We start from the raw sequence: 22,375 nt of genomic DNA, 5'->3' as shown, positions 1-22,375 counted from the left end.
GTTGTGGAATCCCCATCACTGGAGATATTCAAGAGCAGGTTAGACAAACGCCCATCAGGGATGGTGTAGACGGTGCTTGGTCCTGCCGTGAGGGCAGGGGACTGGACTCGATGACCTCTCGAGATTCCTTCCAGTCCTAGTATTCAATGATTAGCCCCAGTTTGATACAGAGAAGGGGCTGAGACCCAAACCCAAAACCCACTGAAGACTATTTAAAATGTCCCTTTGACTTCAGTGGGGTTTAGATCAGACTCATAGACAAGGTATAAGACAATGCTCTGGACACACACCAGGTTCCTACAGCAGATCAGTGGCCTCTGAAGGAGCAGAACACGGCTGTGAGTCTCAGCTTCAGCATCCCTTCACCAGCAGGGTGCACCAGGCTCAGAGGAGCAAATGCCGACACCTCAACATGGTCTCTGCACTTCCTGGGAAGCATTGGGCCTCCCCGCGGCTCCCAGTGCAGCACTGCACCTTCAGGGCACAGCTGGGCCTGTTGAGGAAAAAACCTCCTGTGAGGGAGCACGTAGCTGTATCCTCATTACATGGGTGGGGAATCTGAGGTAGGCAGCCGGCGTAAGGTCATGAAAAGGTCTGTGGGGCGGCTGGGGACAGAACCCAGATCCCCAGCCTGCGGGTGCTGAGCTCCCACGGGGACTTGACTAGATTAAATAGGGTAGCAGGAACCCAAAGACGCCCCTTGAGGCCATGCTACTGGGGAGCAGCCAAAGCGGAGAGAGGCCCCAACCCATCCCTCTCAACGCGTGCTGAGACCGCGCCTTGGCGTGACGTGTAGTCGGTGTTGGGGCATCCTCCCAGCAGGCTGGATGTGCCCAGTGATTCTGCTAGTCTCCCCCCTCGCGGCTGAGCCTTTGCATGTTACTTCAAGGCGCCCAGTGGTCGGAGACGCAAAGGGAGGTTAATATGGCGGCCTGCCAGAGACTCGCCATGCTTGGGTCTCCCTTGACTGTGGAACAGCAGCATCCTGCTCCGTGTTTCCCGGCTGCAGAACGGACCAACCGGGGGGAACCGTGGACAGTGCACTGACGCCCGCAGCCCCAGCCTGGGGAAGCCACTGAAAAGGCCACATTTAGACTGAATTACCTTGCCGGGGAGCCTCTCTATGCCCAGCAGTCCGTCTCCGAGGCATTCCCCCGCCAGCAGACAGCTAGGGGAATGGGCCTAGGCTGCTGCGGAGGCCGGGCCTGTCCTGCCCCCGATCTATCGGCTCTGTGGCTGCACCTGTTTGCTTCTTAGGCAGGTGCTCTCCCACGACAGCCTCGTGGGGCTTCCCTTTGAAGGCTGCTCCCCACGGGGGCTGCCTGTTGCCCCTGGAGCCCCAGCGAAGGAGTGGTGACCCACTTGCCGACCGTGGGCGCAGATTGGTTGCTTTCTACACCGGATAAACAGAGCCTGTGCAGAACTGCAGGGCAGAACCGCCCTCGGCAAAGCTTCCTCAGGTCGCTGGCGGTCAGGGGGATGTTCGCTGGCTGTCGTTAGACGATGAGCTGGATTGCGAGATCCTGTTCCTCCCCGAGAGCCCAGAGAAGACACCCCAGACCCTGCCTGCAGGAGAAGAATGTCTGGACACACTCTCACCTGCCTTGCTCATCGCAGCAGCAACAACGATTCATACTTAGCCCTTCTCTAGTGCCGGTCCTCGCCCACGTGCTGTACTGACCTCAATTACTTCCCTGCAAAGGGAACGTTCAGTTACAGAGGTGAAATGACTCACCCCAGGCAACGTACAGTCTTCCTCGAATGCTGTGGTGCAGCCTCCTTGGCAAGCATCCATCCTCCCTCCCTCCCGCCCTGCCACCTCTGTAGAAATGGGTCTCTGGTTCCTTCTTTGGGGCAATGGATCACTGACGCTCCCTCTCCCACCCCACGCCGTGGTGTAGCACACAGACGAACCCTGGCATCGGGGGGAAAGCTGCAAAATCCATCGCTTGCCACGGGCAGCCATCAGCCACGCATAACTCTGCACGGCGGGAAGGCTGCATGGCCCGATCAAGCCGTTTTTACTGGCAAGTCTCCACTGGAGTTGAGCCATTTCTTGGCTCTCCCCGTTTGTGAGCCGGGTGTCGCTGGGGTGACGAAGCCAGGCCTCACAGTTGCTTCTGAGGAGATAATATCCCCACATGTCGTCTTCAAGGCTCATAAACGGGTGACCACAAAGCATGACTTGGCTAATTGCACTGCTGTTAGTCACGGGGAGATTTTTTCCAAGCTGCAATTCTGAGGTTTGTGAGGAACGTTGTTATTCAGCTTTCAATTGACACGTCACTGAAACTACGGACGGATATGTGCGTGGAGGGGTAGGACACCGAGATGGGAACAACCAGTTGGCTATGTCAGGATCTTGGCTTTGTAACCCTTTTACTTATTCCCCTTCCCTACCTCAGCTTTGTTTCCCACATGACCTATGTAGGAAGACTGAAAGAATTGGGCTTGTTTAATTTAGTAAAGAGAACACTGAGAAGGGACATGATAGCGGTCTTCAGGTATCTAAAAGGGTGTCACAAGGAGGGAGAAAAATTGTTCTCCTTGGCCTCTGAGGATTGGTAAAGAAGCAATGGGCTTAAACTGCAGCAAGGGAGGTTTAGGTTGGACATTAGGAAAAACTTCCTGTCAGGGTGGTTAAACACTGGAATAAATTGCCTAGGGAGGTTGTGGAATCTCCATCTCTGGAGATATTTAAGAGCAGGTTAGATAGACACCTATCAGGGATGGTCGAGATGGTACTGGGTCCTACCGTGAGGGCAGGGGATGGACTTGATGACCTCTCGAGATCCCTTTCAGTTCTTGTGTTCTATGATTCTATGATCACTGCATGTCTCCAATTAGGTCTTAGGGGAAGATCAACGCTCTGGAGATCAGTCTTTGGAGTTTGATTAGGGGGTCTAGTAATGACCTACTAAATCGAACTCTGATGGCATCCCCATCGACCCCGGGACTCCACGAGGAGTAAGCTAAATTGATGAGAGTTTCTTCCAATGCCCTCCCACAGTGGGAGTGTGTAAGAAATTTGAGTTAAGGTACATCAACTCCGGCTACGCAATTCTTGTAGTTGGAACTGCATATCTTAAATCGAATGTGTTGCATAGTGTAGGCCTGGCTTTAGATTGTGAACTGGTTAAGTAAGGGACTGTGTCTTTTATTTGTTTTGTGCCACTTTGCGCACTTTTAAGCACCCTTCTTAATAACAGCAGCACAGCCATGAAAAATGATTGAAAATCTGCCAACTTATGACAGCCCCTGTATAGGAAAGACAGGCCATTCCCAAGGCTTCATAAGCATTATGATTCAGGTTAGTTAAGTCACATTTACAGGTGAGTTCTGTGACTGCCAACAAGGCCAGAGGAACGTACACTAGAAGACCTTGTGGGGAAGGCCCAAGAACAGCTGAATTCAGGTCACAATCCTAGGCGGAGTTGAGAAGGGGCACATCTAGACAACACCCTTCTGTAGAAATAAGCTACACGGTTTGCGCTACGCAAATTGTATAGCTTATTCCGAGTCTAAATCGAAATTTCAAAATAAGGCGCCTTTCCGACAAATCCCTTAACCCTCGTGGAACGCGATGTTGCTCTTTCAAGATACTGCCGGTATCCCAAAGGAGCAACACAGTCTAGATGTACCCTATGAGTCACCAGTCAACCCTCTGCCCATGACAGGGATAAGTTATGGGAGGTTATGGAGTCTTCATCACTGGAGATATTTGAGAGCAGGTTGGACAGACACCTGTCAGAGATGATATAGACAGTTCTTGGTCCTGCCGTGGGGGCAGGGGACTGGACTCGACTTCTCGAGGTCCCTTCCAGTTCTAGTGTTCTATGATTCTATGATTCTAAGTTTTGAGTTTGCCTCAGGGTCTGTGTTTGTAGATCTCCTCAGGGCTGTGTTTGAAGATCGCCTCAGGCTATGTGTTTGGAGACCACTTCAGGGTCTGTGTTTGGAGACCACCTCAGGGTCTGTGTTTCCTCTTGAGGTAGAGAGCAGCCAGCTTCACACACTGCTTGGTCAGGCTGAGGCCTGGGTGTTTTATTTTCCATTAGAAGCCATGCTCCAAATGATTTAAACCCGGAGGGTTTTACCCATTGGCTGGCGACTTAACCCGTCAATGGCCGTCACAGGGCCCAACCAGCAAATGTAAACAATCACTGAGACCAGAGGGAGCTTTTTAAATAAGGCAGGTGCCTGTGTAGGAATTGAGGAGCCTGGCTTGTGTGTCTTGTTTTTGAAACTCGTGCCCTTAAAGGCCATGAAATACCCTTTATCAAACCACTCCCCAGCGTAAAAGGCAAAGCAAGACCCCAGCTCAGCCCAGCATTCCAGCCCATGCTGAACTAAACGCGCCCGCTTACGTCCCCTGCTGTGCTTGGTGGGGCTGGGCCCTAATGCAGCTTAGTGAGTGGGGCGGGGGGGAGGATCCTACGCAGACACTGACAGCGGCTAAGAGAAAACACCTGTGGGTGTGGGTGGCTGAAGTGGATAAAATCGCCTAAGAGAGAGGTTCCCAGGAAGGCGTCTGTGGATGTGAAAAGCCCGGGGTGGGGTGGGGGGTGCCCCCCAGTTAGCCACTGGCCGAATGTTTCCCTTTTTTTGCTTGTCTTTACAATGTAATGGAGCGATTATGGTTGTGACCTGAACTTGCCTGACCCTTGTTCTGCTTTCTTCTTATGTAGGTAGGGAACCTTGGCCTACTTTTTATGCTCCTGTTTTTTATCTATGCTGCCCTGGGAGTGGAGCTGTTTGGAAAGCTAGGTGAGTAATGGGCTGGATGCCGTTCGTTTCATCCCGCCGATATTTATTTGTCTCTCTCCATTTCCTTTGTTTTCTCTTTCTCTCTCTCGCTCTCTGTCTGGCCCTTTGGAGCTCTGCAGCTCTGAAGATTAAATCTTTCTCTTGACCGCCGGGTCACAGCTGACACATGCCGATGTAATGCAGACCTCTCCACACCACGCAGGCACACACGCAGAGGGCTCTGACCCTGCTTCCAGCTGCAGGGGGATTGTTTTCTGCCTCAAGAGAATAATCCGGCATGGATCTATTCGCCATGGCGGAAGTTGGCTGCTTACAACCCTGCCGATGAGTCTGCAGCAGTGGAGGGGAACCAGGCTTATGGCGGGGTGATGCCACAGCGAACCTCTCCCTCCTCAGATCGTCCGCGGCCCTCAATTATTTCCTTTTCCGGCAGGTGTTGGGATCCTGTCTTGTTTATAGATTGAGTGTCGTGTCCCCCTTTCTCAGTAATCAGAAAGCATTGGCTGTCTTAGCACCTTACTCCCCCAACCTCATGCACTTACCCTGCTCAGGGGGACCCTGTGAGGCCTTGTCTACACTAGCGTGGGCCATTGACCTAAGGCCAAGTCTACCCTGCCGGGGAAAATCAATGCAAGAGACGCAACTCCAGCTACGTGAATAGCATACCTGGAGTCGACATATTTTGCATTGATATTCTGGGGCAGCCACACAACAGGAAGTCGATGGGAGAAATGCTCCAGTTGACTTCCTTTACTCCTCACGACAGCAAGGAGTATCGTGGTCTAGGCATGTAATCTTATAGTCGATTAACCGATAAGAAAAAGCTTATAGGTTAATGCTAGAGACTACACGCATTCCTCTCCCCCCCGCCCCTTGCCCACCAGTAAAGCAGCTGCTTTTGCGGAAAAACTTGCCAGTCTAGACACAGCCAGACAGAATGGAGAAGGTCCCTGCCTGGAAGGGTTTCCAAACTCAATTGACAAGACAGACAAAAGGAACTTTTTTCCCATTCCCATTTTACAGCTGGAGAAACTGAGGCGCGGGGCAGGTAAATGACTTGTCATACAACAGTACGCATGTGGTAGAGTCACTAATAGAACCCAGGTTTTGGAGGTGCCAGATGAGTGAGTTACAGCTCTATTCTCTCTTAACGGCCCTGGCAGCTGTGTGTCTACAGTGTAAGCTCCATGCCTTTGCTGCAGCTTTCTCGTAGGCATCGTTAAAAACATGGTGATTCCTGTGCCACGTGTCTCCGGTAGCATCAGCCTTTATTCAGCTGTCCTTAGAAGATACCCGAATACCTTAAAGCCCATGCAGCCCTCTCTGCAGTTGTCCCTCTATGCCGGGTTTCTGTGCACGGTCCATACCAGCCCTGTGCAATAAATAATTGCTGCATGTGGTTTCAGATTGGGTACAAGCTTGATCCCAGCTGCAACCAGCCTCCAGCCAGCCAGCAGACCACTTCCACTTCCTGACATTTATTGAGAACAGCTTGATTTTCTTTTCTCGAGCATGGCTGGTCCGTGTCTGCCACAAAAACGCAAGCTGCCTTCTCAGAGAGCTGGGTGGCTGTTGGTTTTTTTTTTAATGCACTTCAGACAGAAATGACTAATAATGAAAGGCTCTTGTGAGAAGGATTGCTGCCTGTCCTAATGAAAACTTAATGAGCCTGAATTTTATGGACGAGGGGATGTTTGGTGTGTGCAATTTACATTCATTAGGATATTACATCTCAGGGAAAAAATATAAAAATTGCTCATGTTGTGCCAGTAAAATATCCCTTATGGGAAATGTGCTTTGTTTTAAAAAAAATGAAACAAGATAATGAACACAATGGGGAGCGTGACAGACAAGCCATAGACCAGAGCAGCAAAGAGGGAAAGTAGGGTTTATAGGAGCATTAGCTTATACATTCTGGGTACGTCCACACTGCAGCGCTATTCCAAAATAATGTAGTCTGCACCTGCACAGCCGGCAGTTATTTCGAAATAACAGCCAAAATACTGTCAAGCTGGAGGACTTCTTACTCTGACTCCTGTAACCCTCATTGTATGAGGAATAAGGGAAGTCGAAGGGCTAGTGCTCTGTTTCAAAGTAAGTGCTGTGTAGACGCTCGCCATTTTGAACTCAGCTACGCAATTGATGTAGCTCAATTTGCGTCGCTTATTTCGAGCTAAGCCCTGCAGTGTAGACGCATCCTCTGCCATGTCTCCATTTTAATCATAGTAAATAGCACTGCCTGTTAAAGTGGAGGGAATGGAAGGGCAGCCGTGTTTGTACCTAATGCAAGATACTAAGACCAAGTCTGCACTAGACCCAGCCACTCAGCTTAGGGTACGCAACTCCAGCTACGTAGAACGTGGCAGTGTCCCTACAATACTCCCATTGGCTTCCCTTACTTCTCACAAAAGCAGGAGTACCAGTTGCTGGCAGGGGTGCCCTCTGAGTTTGATTTAGCAGGTCTTAGCTAGACTCGCTAAATCAAACTCTAAAAAGAAGATTGTTGCTGCCACAGTCGATCTTTCAGTGTCGACATGGCCTTAATCTGCAGAATGGATGGTGACGATTTTATACATGTGCCCTGCAAGCTGAACTACTAGTCATAGTCCTGGCCGGGGGGGGCAACAGATTTGCCAGGCCCCATGGCAAGGTGAAAGCAAGGCCCAGCTCCGTGCTCCAGGAAGGGGTGGGCCTTGGGCAGAATATGGGGCAGCCAGCCCTCAGAGGCAATTTAAAGGGCCCAGGACTCCAGTTGCTGCTCTGCCTGTGGTGGTACTCAGTTGAGAGCCCTGGGCCATTGGGAATGGCTGGGCCTTAGGGCAACTGCCCCCTTTGTCTCCCCCTGTTGGCAGGCCTGCTCCTAGCACCTTACACAGGCAGGATCATGATCCCCCATTGTACAGATGGAGTGACTGAGGTGAAGGAACTTACCCTCTGTCACCAGCTGCAGCGGCAGGAGCAGAACTCCAGGTCTCCTGCGCCTTAGGCCAGCACACTGGCCACTAGGTCACACAGCCTCGCATGCGAGAGAGGTGCTGGATCTACAGACCAAGCCCCATCCTTGGGGAGATGAGGGTGTTGGGAAGATCTGCAGCAAAAAGAGCCTGTTGCCTATGAGGACAGAGGAGAGCGGAGCCATCCCTGAAGCTCTGGTTGCGTTGCAAGTCTGAGCTACGGGCCACCTCCGGGGGCATGTGTTAACTTACCCTTCTGAGCACCAGGATCCGCCACACAGGCCTGCCGATGGCGGGGGAGGGGCAAAAACGGTAGATGCCCCAGGCCACAGCAACAGCTGGTGCCCCGGGCCCTTTAAATCTCCACAGGAGCTCCATGCCGCACGCACCATATGATTCTGAAGGTTTGGGGAGGCCCACCGCGCTCTGGGCAGTATAAAGGGCTGGCTGCCTCAGGCCCCGCCCCTTCTGCCTGAAGCCCCGCCCCTTCCAGGAGTGCGGAGCTGGGTGCCCTCACACTACCCAGGGGCCTGCAGAGGCTGTCGGCTCCCTGCCCCCACAAAGCCAGGTTCCAATTACAAGGCTGCTCCTTGGGGCAGGTAGCATCAGGGTCCAGGCGATACAAACAGCAGCAACGTCCTCTACATGATGAAATCAGGGAATTGAACAAAAGAAAGAAACTCCATGTTGGGTACAGTCCCAGGAGGCTTGGTGGAGGTCGGGGTCTGGGAATGGTGAAGCCCCTACAAGTGAAACCCCACAATGGCTCCTCTCGGAGGTCCCTCCCCCTGCGGCACTATTAACCAGTACTTCCCAATGCACCTCCCAACGCTTCTCCCTCCCTCCCACCTTGACAAGGTCGGCTCCGTTGGGTCACCTGCCGTTACTCCCCCAAGAGCGCTACATAGTGATTCCTAGTGCTCAGACAGCACCTTTAATCTGTAGCTCTCACAGCACTTGTCCTCATTTATCCCCATGGCACTGATGGGGAAACAGAGGCAAGTGTTCGAGAGCTTACCCCCTCACCTCCCACTTCCCCGGTCCTCATGTGAACAGAGATCAGCAATACCCCAAGTCTGGAGATGCAAACAATTCGATGTTTATTGGGGTTCGCTTCCAGCCAGCATGAACCCAGCTTTCTTTCCTTTTCCCCTTGGGTTTTTTTTTTTTCCACTCACTTCCTGGTTGTCCCCAATACAGATATAGCAATATTTTCAGGTACGCTTTAACCAGTCATTCTACTGAGATTTAACTAACCAACCCTAACATAGGCTATGTCTACACTGGCGCGATCTTGCGCCAGAGCGATGCAAATGAGGCTAAGCGTGGAATATCACCGAGCCTCATTTGCATATCTAATGAGCCGCCATTTTTGCAGAAGAGGCTCTTGCGCAAGAAGGAGCTGTCTGCACTGCCCCTTCTTGCGCAAGAAAAACCCTCTTGTGCAATGCCGTTATTCCTGAAAATAATCAGTGTAACGGCGTTGCGCAAGAGGGTTTTTTTGCACAAGAAGGGGCAGTGCAGACAGCTCCTTCTTGCGCAAGAGCCTCTTCCGCAAAAATGGCAGCTCATTAGATATGCAAATGAGGCTTGGCGATATTCCACGCTTAGCCTCATTTGCATAGCTCTGGCGCAAGATCGCGCCAGTGTAGACATAGCCATATTGTAACATGATAAGAACATAAGAACGGCCACACTAGGTCAGACCAAAGGACCATCTACCCCAGTGTCCTGTCTGCCAACAGTGGCCAATACCAGGTGACCCAGAGGGAGGCTTTGTCTACACTGCCGGCTTTTGCCAGCAGAGAGTTTGCAAATGAAGTGCTGATTAGCATTTTGTTATGCTTCATTTGCATAATCTATTCGAGCTGTTTTTGCGCAAGGGGTTTTTGCGCAAAAAGAATCAGCAGAAAATATGCTAATGATATCATGACTGATGCTAATGAGTCCCTCATTAGCATATTTTCTGCCACAAAAACTTGCAGTGTAGACAAAGCCAGAGGGAATTCAACAGGGAATCCACACGTGATCCCTTCCCATCACCCATTGCCAGACAGACAGATTATCTAACCAGTTATATCCCGCCACCTTCATTGGTTTACATCTAGAAAAAATTAATTCTACAGGAGCCAGCGACAATCCAAGAACCAGACAGATAATAGAGTGATGGGGAATGAGCCCTTGCCAGGCGGAAAGCTACCAACCGACGTTTCTTGGCTCTTCCCTTTATCTGGAGGCCATAGATCACAGCCCCAGATGGTTGGGCCTTATTTCAATGTGAATGCTTTGGACGGGTTTGGAATGTGCCGAAAGCCTTAGTGTTAGAACAGGAGTGTTATGAGCAAGACACGAGAAGTCATCCTGCCGCTCTACTCTGTACTGATTAGGCCTCAATTGGAGGATTGTGTCCAATTCGGGGCACCACATTTCAAGAAAAAAGAGGAGAGATTTGAGAAGGTCCAGAGAAGAGCAACAAGAATGATTAAAGGCCTAGAGAACATGACCTATGAGGGAAGACGGAAAGAATTGGGCTTGTTTAGTTTGGAAAGGAGAAGACTGAGAGGGGACATGATGGTGGTTTTCAAGTATCTAAAAGGTGTGTTACAAGGAGGAGGAAGAAAAATTGTTCCCCTTGGCCTCTGAGGATAGGTCAAGAAGTAATGGGCTGCAGCAAGGGAGGTTTAGGTTGGACATTAGGGAAAACTTCCTAGCTGTCAGGGTGGTGAAATATTGGAATAAATTGCCTAGGGAGGTGGTGGAATCTCCATCTCTGGAGATATTTAAGAGCAGGTTGGATAGACATCTATCAGGGATGGTCTAGATGGTGCTTAGTCCTGCCGTGAAGGCAGGGGACTGGACCTGATGACCTCTCCAGGTCCCTTTCAGTTGTAGTGTTCTATGATTCTAAGACCTCAGACGGATATATGGGCTATTGATTCTTTGCTCTTAGCTGCTCAAGCCTGCCTGTAAAAGCCTACCTGTGTCCTAACAGCCTGGAACAATGAAAGGATGGTCCCACGGTGCCACAGCAGGGGCTGAGACTAGAACTGTGGAGTCCCCAGCTGATGCTGTAGCTACTTGGCCCCACTGCTGTCTTGTTGGTTGGCTCTGCTCAGAAACTGGCCCTCTTGGCAGCTGTCTTCATTGTGTTTCTTTCCCGTCTCTCCCCTGCAGACTGCAGCGAAGACAATCCTTGCGAAGGTCTAAGCCGGCACGCCACCTTCACCAACTTCGGCATGGCCTTCCTCACCCTCTTCCGGGTGTCGACGGGGGACAACTGGAATGGGATCATGAAGGTACGTGCTCTCGCTGCCGGAGTCTCCACCCAGCAGCTGTTCTCTGCCCACTGCACCCCCATGGAATAGCCCGGATGAGTTCCTACCACTGCCCTCTCTGGAAGGAGTCGAGTGTCTGTAGCAGGCCCTGTGCATCTCAACGATGCCAGACCTCCACCTTCCGAGTGGCAGAGGTTGTGGCCTTAGGCAGTTTACCCCACTGCATCCGCTTACCCCATGGGCTCCAGTAGCTCTCCCGGTGTCTGGGACTAACCGATGTGTCCCCAAACTGACCACCCATCCCATCTTCATGCCTTTTAGTTTAGTGTCAGGACAAAAGAAAAGGAGCTGAAACTCCACCATGCATGTGGAGTGCTAGTTCCTCAACAGTGACTGGAATAGCTCAGGGGTGGGCAACAATTTTTGATGGGAGGGGCCACTCCAAAATTTTGGTAAGTGGTCAAGGGCTGCATTTTTCCATGGAGCGGGTGCAGGGTCTGGGGAGGAGGCTGGGTGCAGAAGGGAGCTCGGGGGAGGGGACTGGGGTGCAGGAGAGGGGATGAGGTCTGAGAGGGCGTGTGGGTGAAGGAGGGGGTTCACAGTGCATGCAGCTTCCCCCTTCTCCCCCCGCGCCCCAGCACAGAGAGTAAAGGGGAGCGACTAGCTGCTCTGGGCGCTAGAGCTGCTCCCTGCCTGTGGGTCCAGTGGGATGAGCCGTGGGCCAGGTTGAAAGGCTTGGCAGGGCCGTATCTTGCCCAGCCCCTGCTGTAGCTGCCCGGTTCTGAGCTGGCTGGCTTTGGAGTCCCCTCTGTGGCTCTACGCTCGTTAGCAAAGCTCCGTCTGCTTCAAAGCCCCGCCCCCCTCTCTCTGAACCTCAGGACACGCTGCGGGAATGCACCCGGGAGGACAAGCACTGCCTCACCTACCTGCCCGTCATCTCCCCCGTCTACTTCGTCACCTTCGTCCTCATTGCGCAGTTTGTCCTCGTCAACGTGGTGGTGGCCGTGCTGATGAAGCACCTGGAGGAGAGCAACAAGGAGGCCAAGGAGGACGCGGAAATGGACGCGGAGATAGAGCTGGAGATGTCCAGAGGAGGGACCACCCCGGCCAACAGCGGGGGTGGCAGTGGCACATCTGCCTCAGACGTCAGGGCCCCGTACGGGAGCCAGAAGGACCTGAAGCCAGAGTCCCCGCTGCGAGTGAAGCATCAAGCCCTGGTAATGCTTGACGAAAGGCGCATGGCATCTTCTGCCGAGCAGGGAAAGGAGCTTCTGGTCTGTATCCGCTGACCAGCAGAGGTTCCAGAGTCTGTCAGCACCCCCGTTATTGCAAGCCATAGGGCTGTGCCACAAAGCAGGCTAAAAGTAAGGCAGCTTTTCCCGGGTGCCCTGGGATCTAAGGGCTTGGGAGTAGTTACCATCCCCCATCTCCAGATTTTCCACCAAAATCAGAGGCTCTCCATCATGTGGGGCAGCCTGGCTCTTTGGCCTCCTATGAACCTTTTGCCACCCAGCGTTCCAGGGGCGTTTTAATATCCTTTTCTAAGAGGAACCAGCAGCGGGGGAGTGTCCGCTGGGAAGGCAGGCTCAGTAACAGCCCAAGTGGCGTTCTACAGACACCGCTCCTCGCTGTGAGTGTCATTTTATCATGAGCCGCAGCTGCAGGCTGGTAACACACGAGACCCGCCCTGGGCAATCCCAGTTCATGGGCCAAGAGGATGGCAGGAATTTCTTTCATGCAGGCGCAGGAAACCAGCTCACGGTTGTTGGTAGTTTTAGCACACCGGCCTCTTGGCAGGATTTACACAGATCAGTCTCAGGTACCCAAATTGCTTCAAATTCAGCAGAGGATACCTCAGTGCTCTCTGACTTCAGACACACTTGTGCTTAGGCCAGGGGTGGGCAATAAGTGGCCTATAGGCCAAATGTGGCTAGAGGCGGGCCGCCAGGCGCTTTAGTGACCAGTGTGCCTGCAAGTGTGGCCATTTGCAGCTCCCATTGGCTGCAGATCACCGTTTCCGGCCAATGGGAGCTGCAGAAAGCAGTTTCCCAGTCTGCATCACTTCCCACACCTCTCAGTGGCTGGGAACAGCGATCGACAGCCAACAGGAGCTGCAAGTAGCCCTACCTGTGGGCACACAGGTAAATCAAGTGCCTGGAAACCCTTCAGGGGCTAACCTTCGTGAGTGGCATCCAGCTCTTGGGCTGTTTATTGACCACCCCGGCCTAGGTTGAATTTGGTCCTGAGCCTTTTTAAAGTCCACAGCAAACAAACTATGCCGACTTCCTTGGGTAGTGTTGATATGTCCCCAGCTCCCAAGCGCTTTGACTCTATGAACGCTCCAGAAAAATAGGGCAATCAAAATTCAGGTAGGAGGGGAGTGAGATTTTTCCCATCTCATGGCAAGCTGTGTCTTCAAAAGAGCAAAATGCAGAATTGCCTTGGTCATATGTTCAAAAAGAAATCTACCATAAGATCACCTGGGGGGGAGGGGTTAGACTAAATAGGGTTGTTGGGAGTTTTTTGGGGGGGGGGTTGGTTGGTTGTTTGTTTTTTGATCTTTCAGACTCTTGAGTCTAGCAAGTCAGAGAAAAAGTAACTTGGTTGGACAGTAGCTGGGGATTCCGCATTTTGAAACTAGAACTTAATAAAAGTTTCTACAGGCAAATGAAGCACAAGAGAATTGGTTGCAATGCTCCTGCGGCTTTGAGACCTTTTTTCTGCTCACAAATCGAACACAGACAGACCGCACGTTTTACGAATGTGCTCACGGTCTGTCACTAGCCTCTGAACAGATGGCAGCCGGGGGTTGTTCACAGGACTGCTTCTCTTGCCTGCACACGGGGCACGATTGGCCATCAAATTTGCATGATGGGAGACCCTGCTCTGAAACTTTTTCGAATGATACCTGGGAAATAACCCGCCACAGGCGTCCTGGGAGGGGTTTTCATATGCCCATGCCACTGTTTTGTATAACTCAGCCTTTAAAAGCATTTCGGTGAATAACCTGGTGGTCATGCAGTTATTTGGGACAAGCCAGTAGGACAAGCCCTCGGGAGAGCAGAGGTGCCACGGTGTTCTGTGTATTGGCAAATCCCCTCCCATCAGCTGGAGAGCAGCATGTTGTTAGCAGGCTGATTTCTCGCCTCAGTCTATAGCTCAGGTGCCTCAGGTTGGAACAGATGCCCCATGGAATTCCTGCTCCAGGTATCTACGGGAATAGGCCAGCGCCTGCCTAAATCCAGGTCAGAATTTGCAAGCTAACACTTTCACCCCACCCATTAGAGTCCCAGGAAACCCGAGCTGGCTTACCGTGTCCATCTGGCGTTGAATATGGCTCCCCAAGGCAGCCAGCTTCTCTGACATTCCAGTGCTTTGCCCTGGGCTGGGCATGCCTCGGAGACAGGAAACCCCTGGGGCCGAGGGGTCGTTTCTGATACGGAGGAAGCCAGGCTAGCGGCCCATGAGACTAGATGTGGATAGTGCCCCCTCTGGCTGCATTGGAGGGGCTCGAGGGAAGGAAGGGGCCACGGAGACCCCTCTGCCATCTTTGAGCCCCCGAGCAAAGCCCAGACACAGCACAGCGTGGAGTGAAGCTGCTGCATGTGGCAAGGACGGTGAGAGCGCCAACCCTTCCATACTAGTTAGCGGAGCCGGCTGGGTCCAGCGGGGGGGTGCAGCTGAGCTGCTCCTCCACCAGGCACTATCCGGGGAACCCCAGGAGGGATCTGGAGGAGTCAGTCAAAGTGCCCCAGAGGCAAGGGAGCAAGGCGTTCCAGGAAATACTGTCCTTGGGGCAACGGAGCAGGAGACTCTAGTGCCTGGAGTGGAAGGGGTTTTATGGCATCTGGGTGCGACGGGACAGATGCCTTTGCAAGAGGTCGTGACACATTCCAGACTTTGAGCCCTTTCCTGTCTTCCTTTTCTCTCCCTTCCCCTTTCATATGGACGGGGCAGGCGCGGGGAGCACCCTGGAGACCGCGTGAGAGCGCACGGTTGACATGCGCCCCCCCTTCCTTGTTCTCCTACTGACCCTGTTTATCTTCCTAATTTTGTCCCTCAAGGAGGCCCTGAGCTGTGAGACTGTGTCTTTAGCCATCCCAGACTCAGACCTGCTGGAGGGAGGAGAGACTCCCGTGATGGAAAACAGGCCCTTCCGCTCTGTTCCTCACCACCATATCCTGACACCTTCCCACAAAAGCCCAGGCTGCGAGTCAGAGGTGAATGAGCGACGGGCCTTAGCTTCTGCGTTGTGCCATCATGCTTTAGTGCCGTGCCGCTGGCTGGTGGTGTGTTAGTGTCCGCGAAGTGCTGTCCTCCTCCTGTCGCTTCACAGCTAGAACAGTCTGTTTCCATCCTCTGTCCTCCATGCTGCTTTTGCCTCTGCCGAAGCTGGACATGTTCTGAATCATTCCCCTGGGGCAGGCCTGGGCGCCTCCACCTGGACTGTGCACTGACGTGCTCTTTGTAGCCAACAGAGCCTCGGGCCTTGTCTACACTGGCCTGTTTTGCTTCCAAAAACTGCCTTTTGGTGACAAAGCAGAAAGAGCATTTGCACTGCGATGTCAGGAAAAACACCCCGTTTTGGTGACAAAAAAAAGTCCAGCTCTGTGAGAGAATTTTGTCTTTTCCCCTCCCTTTAGTATGGACAAAGAGCCAGTGTGGATTCTGCTGTTTGTTTTGTCCAGAGAACTGGCTTCCACCAGTATCCCACAATGCCTGTCCTGATGGCTGTGCTCAGTGTTCTGTGATCTCTGCTGCCCTGCAGGCATGCGGCCCTCCCTTTTCAAAGCTCCAGGAAGAATCTGATTAAAGTCTCTGACTAAAGTATCTCTCAATAAAGCTGAGTGAGTTGCTCCGTTTGGGGAACAAACGAAGAGCAAATCATTGGAATGCTCCTGTTCTGCCCTGCTAGGAACACAGCGGCAGGCAGAGGCTGCTGCAGGGGGAGGGGTTGGAGAGGCCGTTGTGATGCTTTGCTATTCCTCAGCCCAGAGAGCTCCCAGAGCTGTGAAGGAATCCCAAGAAGCACAAGGATCAGCTCTGCCTTCCCACAACACTGCACTGTGGGATGTTCACCCACATGACTTTACTCTATCTGCCAACAGGTGAGCTAGCAATGTGGCCATGAAATGTCACCAAGGGAAGTCAGAAAAACCGGTTTGACTGGTTTTCGCTTTTGGCAACGTTCGCATGTCGACAGCACTTTTGTTGCCTAGCCTTCCCCGTGTAGACAGAGCCTTCGGGTAACACTGTTATGTGTCCCACGCATGGGACAGCTCTTCCCTACTGCCATGATCTGGACGTGACATAGATCATCCACAGCTATTAAAATCAGCATTGGGTTTTCAAGTCAGGCAGCTGGTAACCTGTCGCTTTGGGACATGATAAGTAGTTTGTTTCCATTCCACGGCTCGTGAGTATATTTTCTTGGTTAAGCTACAGGGGGCAGTAGCCAGGGAGTTCTACAGATGTCCTGCTTTTAGCTGAAAGTGGCAAAATTGGAATTTCTTGCCATTCCTGGAAACTCGTTAAACCAGTGCTGAGAAGGCGGGACAGCACAAGAGCAATACATGAAGCATGACAGGCAGTGGCATAGAAAGGTGACATGACAGAAAACCCCCACGACAATGCCATGGTTGGTTGGTTATACCTCCTCATATGATGGGCTCTCCGCGGGTGTCTGACAGTGCAGTAAATGGCCACCCTGTCAGTCTGTCTCGGTGAAGTGACCCGTGTACATCCCAGGGTGAGGCCATGCAACAAGAAAAGCAGGAATGAGTTTACAGCTATTGAGATGAGCCGTTTTGCAATTGAAATTGCCCTAGCAGGATACAAGAAAGACGGATGTTTTCCCACACAGACCCTCGTGGCTTCTGATCTTCCTTGAAAACAGTGGGCAGGCTGGGTCCTGTCTCAGATGAGACCTCTTCTTAGCCCCAAAGCGGGACTGGATCTAGAGCCAGTGAGGATGCTGTGTGCTGACTCGCAAGGAGCTCTGTGCGCTCTGCTCTGGCTGCCGGTGGACTCCTAACTGAAGTTCAGTGTACTAATCATTGCTGGGCCTAGACTATCTTACACTCGGCCTCTCCATCTCTGGCATCCTGGGAGTCACTGATGCCAGGGGGAAGGCAGGACATCGGTCTAGTGGGCCCTGCACCTCTGGAACTCCCTGCCACTGGAACCACATTGAGGTGCATGCCTATTTCAAAGAGTTACTCTTTGCCAGGATTTTCAGCTGATTGAGAGTTGTGAAACTGGAAGCTCTTAGCCGAACGGCCAGACCTGTCTTTTCACTCAGTCTTAAATCAGCAGGCTATTGGATTTGCTCCCATCGAGTGGAATTGGGAATGCCTGGCCATTGGGAATGATGTCTTAGAATCCTGTGTGACAATTACTGTGTTGTGTCCGCATCGCAACATGAAGATGTTGTGGGACACGTAGCCTGGGGAACCCCAAATCTAGACTCGCATAGACATAGGTGCTGCAATGAGGGGGTGTGGTAGCATCCGCTAGCTTGAGGTGGTTTCTATCAAATATAGCAGAGATGGGGAACGTAAGGCCCGGGCAGCCCCCCGGCTTGCCTAGATCTGACCCCCAATGCTCAGGGCTTCCCTCCCCAGCATTGGGGAGTCCACGCTGGTGCTCCATCCTGCCGCCTGCTACCCCTCCACGAGGCTGAAGAACACAATCTGGGCCCCCTTAGGCTCTGGTGTGTGAGGGGAATGTGGGGAGTGTCTTTTTCCTCAGTCGGGCCACGTCGCTGAGGGATTTTTTGTTTGGGGGGGGTGTTTCTCACTTTTGAGCAGCCCCCGACCGATTTTTCTGTACAATCAGCAGCCCCCAGCTTCAAAAAGGTTCCCCACCCCCGATATTTAGGCTTTATAGTTTGATTCCACACCCCCAATAAACAAATTGTTCTAACGCCTCGTACATGGACCAATGTTCCCTCTAATTTTTTTCCATCCCTCTGTGGATTAAATTTTGTTCTGTGCACTGAGACATGTGCAGAAGTGCACCACCAGGAGAAGCACATGCTGCCAGCTGTGGATGCTCTGCTAATCAGCTGGGTGGCATTTGAATCTCTTGGGTGGCCACCCAAGCGCTCAGCTTACCAGAAACACTGGCATGGACTCCCCCAAATTAAGCCACCCTGGCTTCATTAGAGTCCTGCTGTCCCTGCCTTCACTGCTGTACTAGTGTCTGTAATTAGAGTGACTGAAAGGCACGTAGCAAACCTATCTGGAAATCCCTGGGCATCTCCTGTGTCAGGACACTTCCAAGCACGTTCTGGGCTAAGACTGAATTATTGCCCAGAGGGTGAGTTTTCAGGGGAGGAGGCCGGAAACAAACAAGCAGTTTCTCTCTCTCTCCTACCCACCTCCCTCTCTCTGCAGGGCTTTGGTATCTCCTTTAACCTTGGCCACCTGGCAGCAAAGCTTTGATTAGCACCAAAGGGAGACTGCAGCAAGGGCAGGTTCCAGAGAGTGGCAGTAATTGGCACCTGTACCATGCAGGGTCTGAGGGGGTCTGCCGCCCTGCGGGTAAGGTCCTGGCAGGTGCTCAGGCAGACAGCTTGTTAGCACGGGGGAGAGTCAGGGAAAATGTCACCTTGTTCAGAGAGCCTGAGCATTTTAAACGGCTCCCGGTTCTGGCGCAAGCAGGCAGGCGCCTCGGTGTTTAGCTCTTGCCTTCCTGCTCCCTTCCTCACTGCGCAGCCTGGGACTGTCCGTGTGCGGAGTAGCTCCGCCAGCTCGGAGTCTGAGCTCCCGACGTGCCAGAGAGATCAAAAAGAGCCAATCCAGGAGACCCCCTGTGGAATTCCGCCCAGCTCGCAGCAACATGCTCCCAACTCCAGGGCCCGCCTCGCCCGCCACAGTCTTCCTTGCTCACAGAGTCGCTGTCCCCGACAGCCGATAAGGAGTTAAACAACAGGGAGTCCATTTAGGGCCGGGAAAGGGTGCCAACCTAGCAGGCCTACAAGGAGCAGGTGAAGAGTAGGAAGAATGATCTAATGGGCAGGCACATGGGATAATTCCTGGCTCACAAATGACTCCCTGTGGGAGCCCCCTAAATCTACCCTGGTCCTTAAGTCCCTGTCTGTAAAATGGAGAGGATACATCCTTACTGCACAGGATGTTGTGACAATAAAATTCCCCTATGGGGGTGAGACTCAGCGTATGTCTACACTACCGAGTTTTTTCAGGAAAACAGCCGTTTTTCTGGAAAAATCACTTACGTCCACACTGCAATCGCGTTCTTCCAAAAGACAATCGAAAGAACAGAGGGGTTTTTCTGACATTGCTAATCCTCATTCTACGAGGAAGAAGCCTTTTTGCAAAAAAGCTCTTTGAAAAAAAGGCACGTGTGGACGGGGAAGAGGGAGTTCTTTCAGAAGAAGAGGAAAGAGGAAAAAGCACAGGTGCCCTGGTGGCCACTCCATCCATAGTTACAACAGCTGACATGAGAGAGCGTCCATTCAGTGTGGACACTATCTTTCAAAAAGCAGAACTCTTTTTCGATGCGCTTTGGCAGTGTAAACGTTCTCTTTCGGAAGAAATTTTTTCGGAAGATCTCCACAAGAAGCCTGCAGTCTAGACGTAGCCTCAGAGATTGTGGTAATTGAGGCCAGATGGGTGGGCACAGCTTGGATCAGATTTGGAGCAGTGGCACAGAGGCACAAGGCTTTGCATCTTATTACAAGTCCCCTGTTTAGCCCGCTCCAAACCAACGTCTGCCCTTAAAACCTACGGGCTGGTGCTCAGTCATTCCTTTTGTGTGGATATTCTGCCTGGTGATTGCAAAGTAATTTTGTTGTAACTTTGCCCCCCTCCTTCCAGGACAGAAAGGATGTAGCCACATTGGAGAGGGTTCAGCAGAGGGCAGCCAAAGTGATGGGGTGGGGGGGCTGTAGCACATGACCTACGAGGAGAGGCTGAGGGATTTGGGCTTATTTAGTCTGCAGAAGAGAAGAGCGAGGGGGGATTTGATAGAAGCCTTCAACTACGTAAAGGGGGGTTCCAACGAGGATGGAGAGAGGCTGTTCTCAGTGGTGATGAATGGCAGAACAAGGAGCAATGGTCTCAAGTTGCAGTGGGGGAGGTCTAGGTTGGATATTAGGAAAAGCGATTTCCGTAGGAGGGTGGGGAAGCACTGGGATGGGTTCCCTGGCAGGGGGTGGACAGATGGAATCTCCATCCCTAGAGGTTTTTAAGGCTCGGATGAGAAGAGTAGCCAGCATCAACAGGAGAGCAGCCCCTGCCGACCTTATCACGCGCAAGCTGCCACCGTAAGTGCCCCAGCTGGTGTAGGTTAGGTAGACGGCGGGGGTTAGTGTAACCTAGGCCTGAATGTGTTCACATTTAATGCTTTACTATAAACTTTATTACAGGTTGAACCTCCCTTGTTCAGCACCCTTGGGACCTGACCAATCCCAAACGAGGGAATTTGCCAGACCAGAAGAGGTTCCTGGCCACCAGCCCCTCAGCCTGGGACCGACCCCTTCTGCCCCAGCTGGGCTTCCTGCTGGCCAGCGCTAGCCCCTGTCATGGCTGCCAGGCTGCCACAGCTCTGCTGCTGGGCTCTCGCAGCCCCAGCTAGGTTGCCCTGCGATGTCCCCGACCCCATTCCCAGACAGCACATGGTCCCAGCCGGACTGCCTTGGCCCCAATCAAGTTGCCATGGGCTGCCCCTGCCGGGCTACCATGACCCTGCTGTTACCAGCCCCACCAGGCTCCCCGCTGCTGGCTTTCCTGCCCAAGGCTCTTTCACCCAGGAACATCCAGGAATGTCACAACTTGGCCCCGTGCCCAAGGTTAACTGTTCATTAGCCTCCACTATTGCCGTCTTTTGTGTTAGGAAATGTTCTTTGCAACCCGCAGGCTGTCTGACAGAATTTTAAACAAAGCACTTCACGTCTCGAGAAAATATTGCGACCGTTCCTCAGAAAATGGCTGCGTGAGCCGCTGTTTAAAGTGGTTGGTAGAGGGAAAAGACTCCTTTCTTGCAGGCACTTTTCCTCATAAATGACCTCATGCCGGCAGCTCGGATGTCCACCTGCTGTATCATGAGCTACAGTGGCTCTGCGCGGGCCAACATTGGCACAAGCCCAGTACATTAACAGATTAGAACTGACGCCCTGGTTTTGTTTCGGATGCCAGCGCCCTGTAAATAATCGCTGCTTGGACCCCTGAATTCTCAGCCAGGTTCAACAGTGGAAAAGCACCGAAGTCATTTGTCTCAAGGATTTGTCCAAGAGATATGAGGAGAAAAAAATTATAAACTGAAGATAGGGGCGGGAAAAACAGATTTAACCAGGTTCTCAGTGACGTGGGCAATTCAACATGAGTCGCAGGGCTGGCCTTACCATGAGGCGAACTGAGGCGGCCACCTCAGGTGCCAGACTGTGGGGAGGGGGGGGTGGCACTAGCACCCAGAGTGTAGAAAATTGTGTCTGCTGCTGGTGCACATGTATTCTCTCTGCTCTAGATGCACAGAGATGGAGGAGTGCCATGAGAGGAGTAGAACAGGAAGAAGGCAGAATTGAGACCTTTCAAAGTTTTGGCCCAAGCGAAGGAGTACGGGGGCATCATTTGAGCTCCCCGCCTCAGGTGCCAAAATGTTATGGGCTGGCCCTGTTGAGTCGTGGGCCCAGACTTCCCTAGCAGGTCTGAGGGAAACCCCACAGCTGGGCAGTGAAATGTGTTAATTTAACATACTTAACTGGGAAAATGTTTTCAACCACTTAGAGCAACAATGGTCAACTTGGGCCAGTGAGTGGGCTGTATGAGTGGCCCTCCTCCATCTCCGAGGGCTGCAAGATGGTCGTAACCAATACGCTCTCCCCAAATAGGGTAGTTTTGCGAACTGGGCGTGCGTGTCTAGCATTTGCAGGGGGTGAACCGTAGCAGTGCTATGATTGGCTGCAGAGGGAGCGCCCGGCTCTCACAGGCAGTGTTGTGTGCAATCAGCACGCACCTCGCATCACGTGCCCTCGCTTTACATGTGTGTTACTTTAATAACATGGGGTGGAAAAAAACCTTTGCGGACAGAAAGCAGTGGAATCTGTCAACCCTGCGTAACATGGTAACAGTAAACAAAATGTCTCACCAGCCACACATAAGTTGCCCGCTACTGACTTGAACACTGATATTCAAGGAAAATCAATGTGATTAGTAACTAAATATAGGGTATGGAGACGTGTCTAGTAATTAAAGCATGAACCAGGGAGTCCCGACTCCTGGGTTCTCTTCCCACCTCAGCCAGTGACTCACTGTATGACCCTGGGCAAGTCACATAAACTTGGCCCTCAGTTCTTCCTTCTGGGCGTGGCATGACAATTTAGTAAAGAATGAAGTCCCTTGGTTAAAAGTTACTATA

General features: G+C 52.2%; 1 protein-coding gene across 4 annotated transcripts in view; it reads left to right on the top strand.

The window, feature by feature from the left end:
- CACNA1H (calcium voltage-gated channel subunit alpha1 H) overlaps window positions 1-22,375 on the top strand; it is a 572,675-nt gene that overhangs the window by 535,683 nt on the left and 14,617 nt on the right. For 3 of the 4 annotated variants that reach the window (XM_075899793.1, XM_075899790.1, XM_075899792.1), the window contains 4 exons: window positions 4,689-4,767; window positions 10,896-11,017; window positions 11,875-12,213; window positions 15,061-15,216. In XM_075899793.1, the coding sequence (XP_075755908.1) occupies window positions 4,689-4,767; window positions 10,896-11,017; window positions 11,875-12,213; window positions 15,061-15,216 (696 nt within the window). The remainder of the gene's footprint in view (window positions 1-4,688; window positions 4,768-10,895; window positions 11,018-11,874; window positions 12,214-15,060; window positions 15,217-22,375) is intronic. The other variant, XM_075899794.1, reaches the window with a different exon arrangement.

This window comes from Pelodiscus sinensis, chromosome 16 (assembly GCF_049634645.1).
Source record: "Pelodiscus sinensis isolate JC-2024 chromosome 16, ASM4963464v1, whole genome shotgun sequence".
NCBI classification, from domain to species: Eukaryota; Metazoa; Chordata; order Testudines; family Trionychidae; genus Pelodiscus; species Pelodiscus sinensis.
This window is presented reverse-complemented; position numbering and strand designations above follow the sequence as displayed.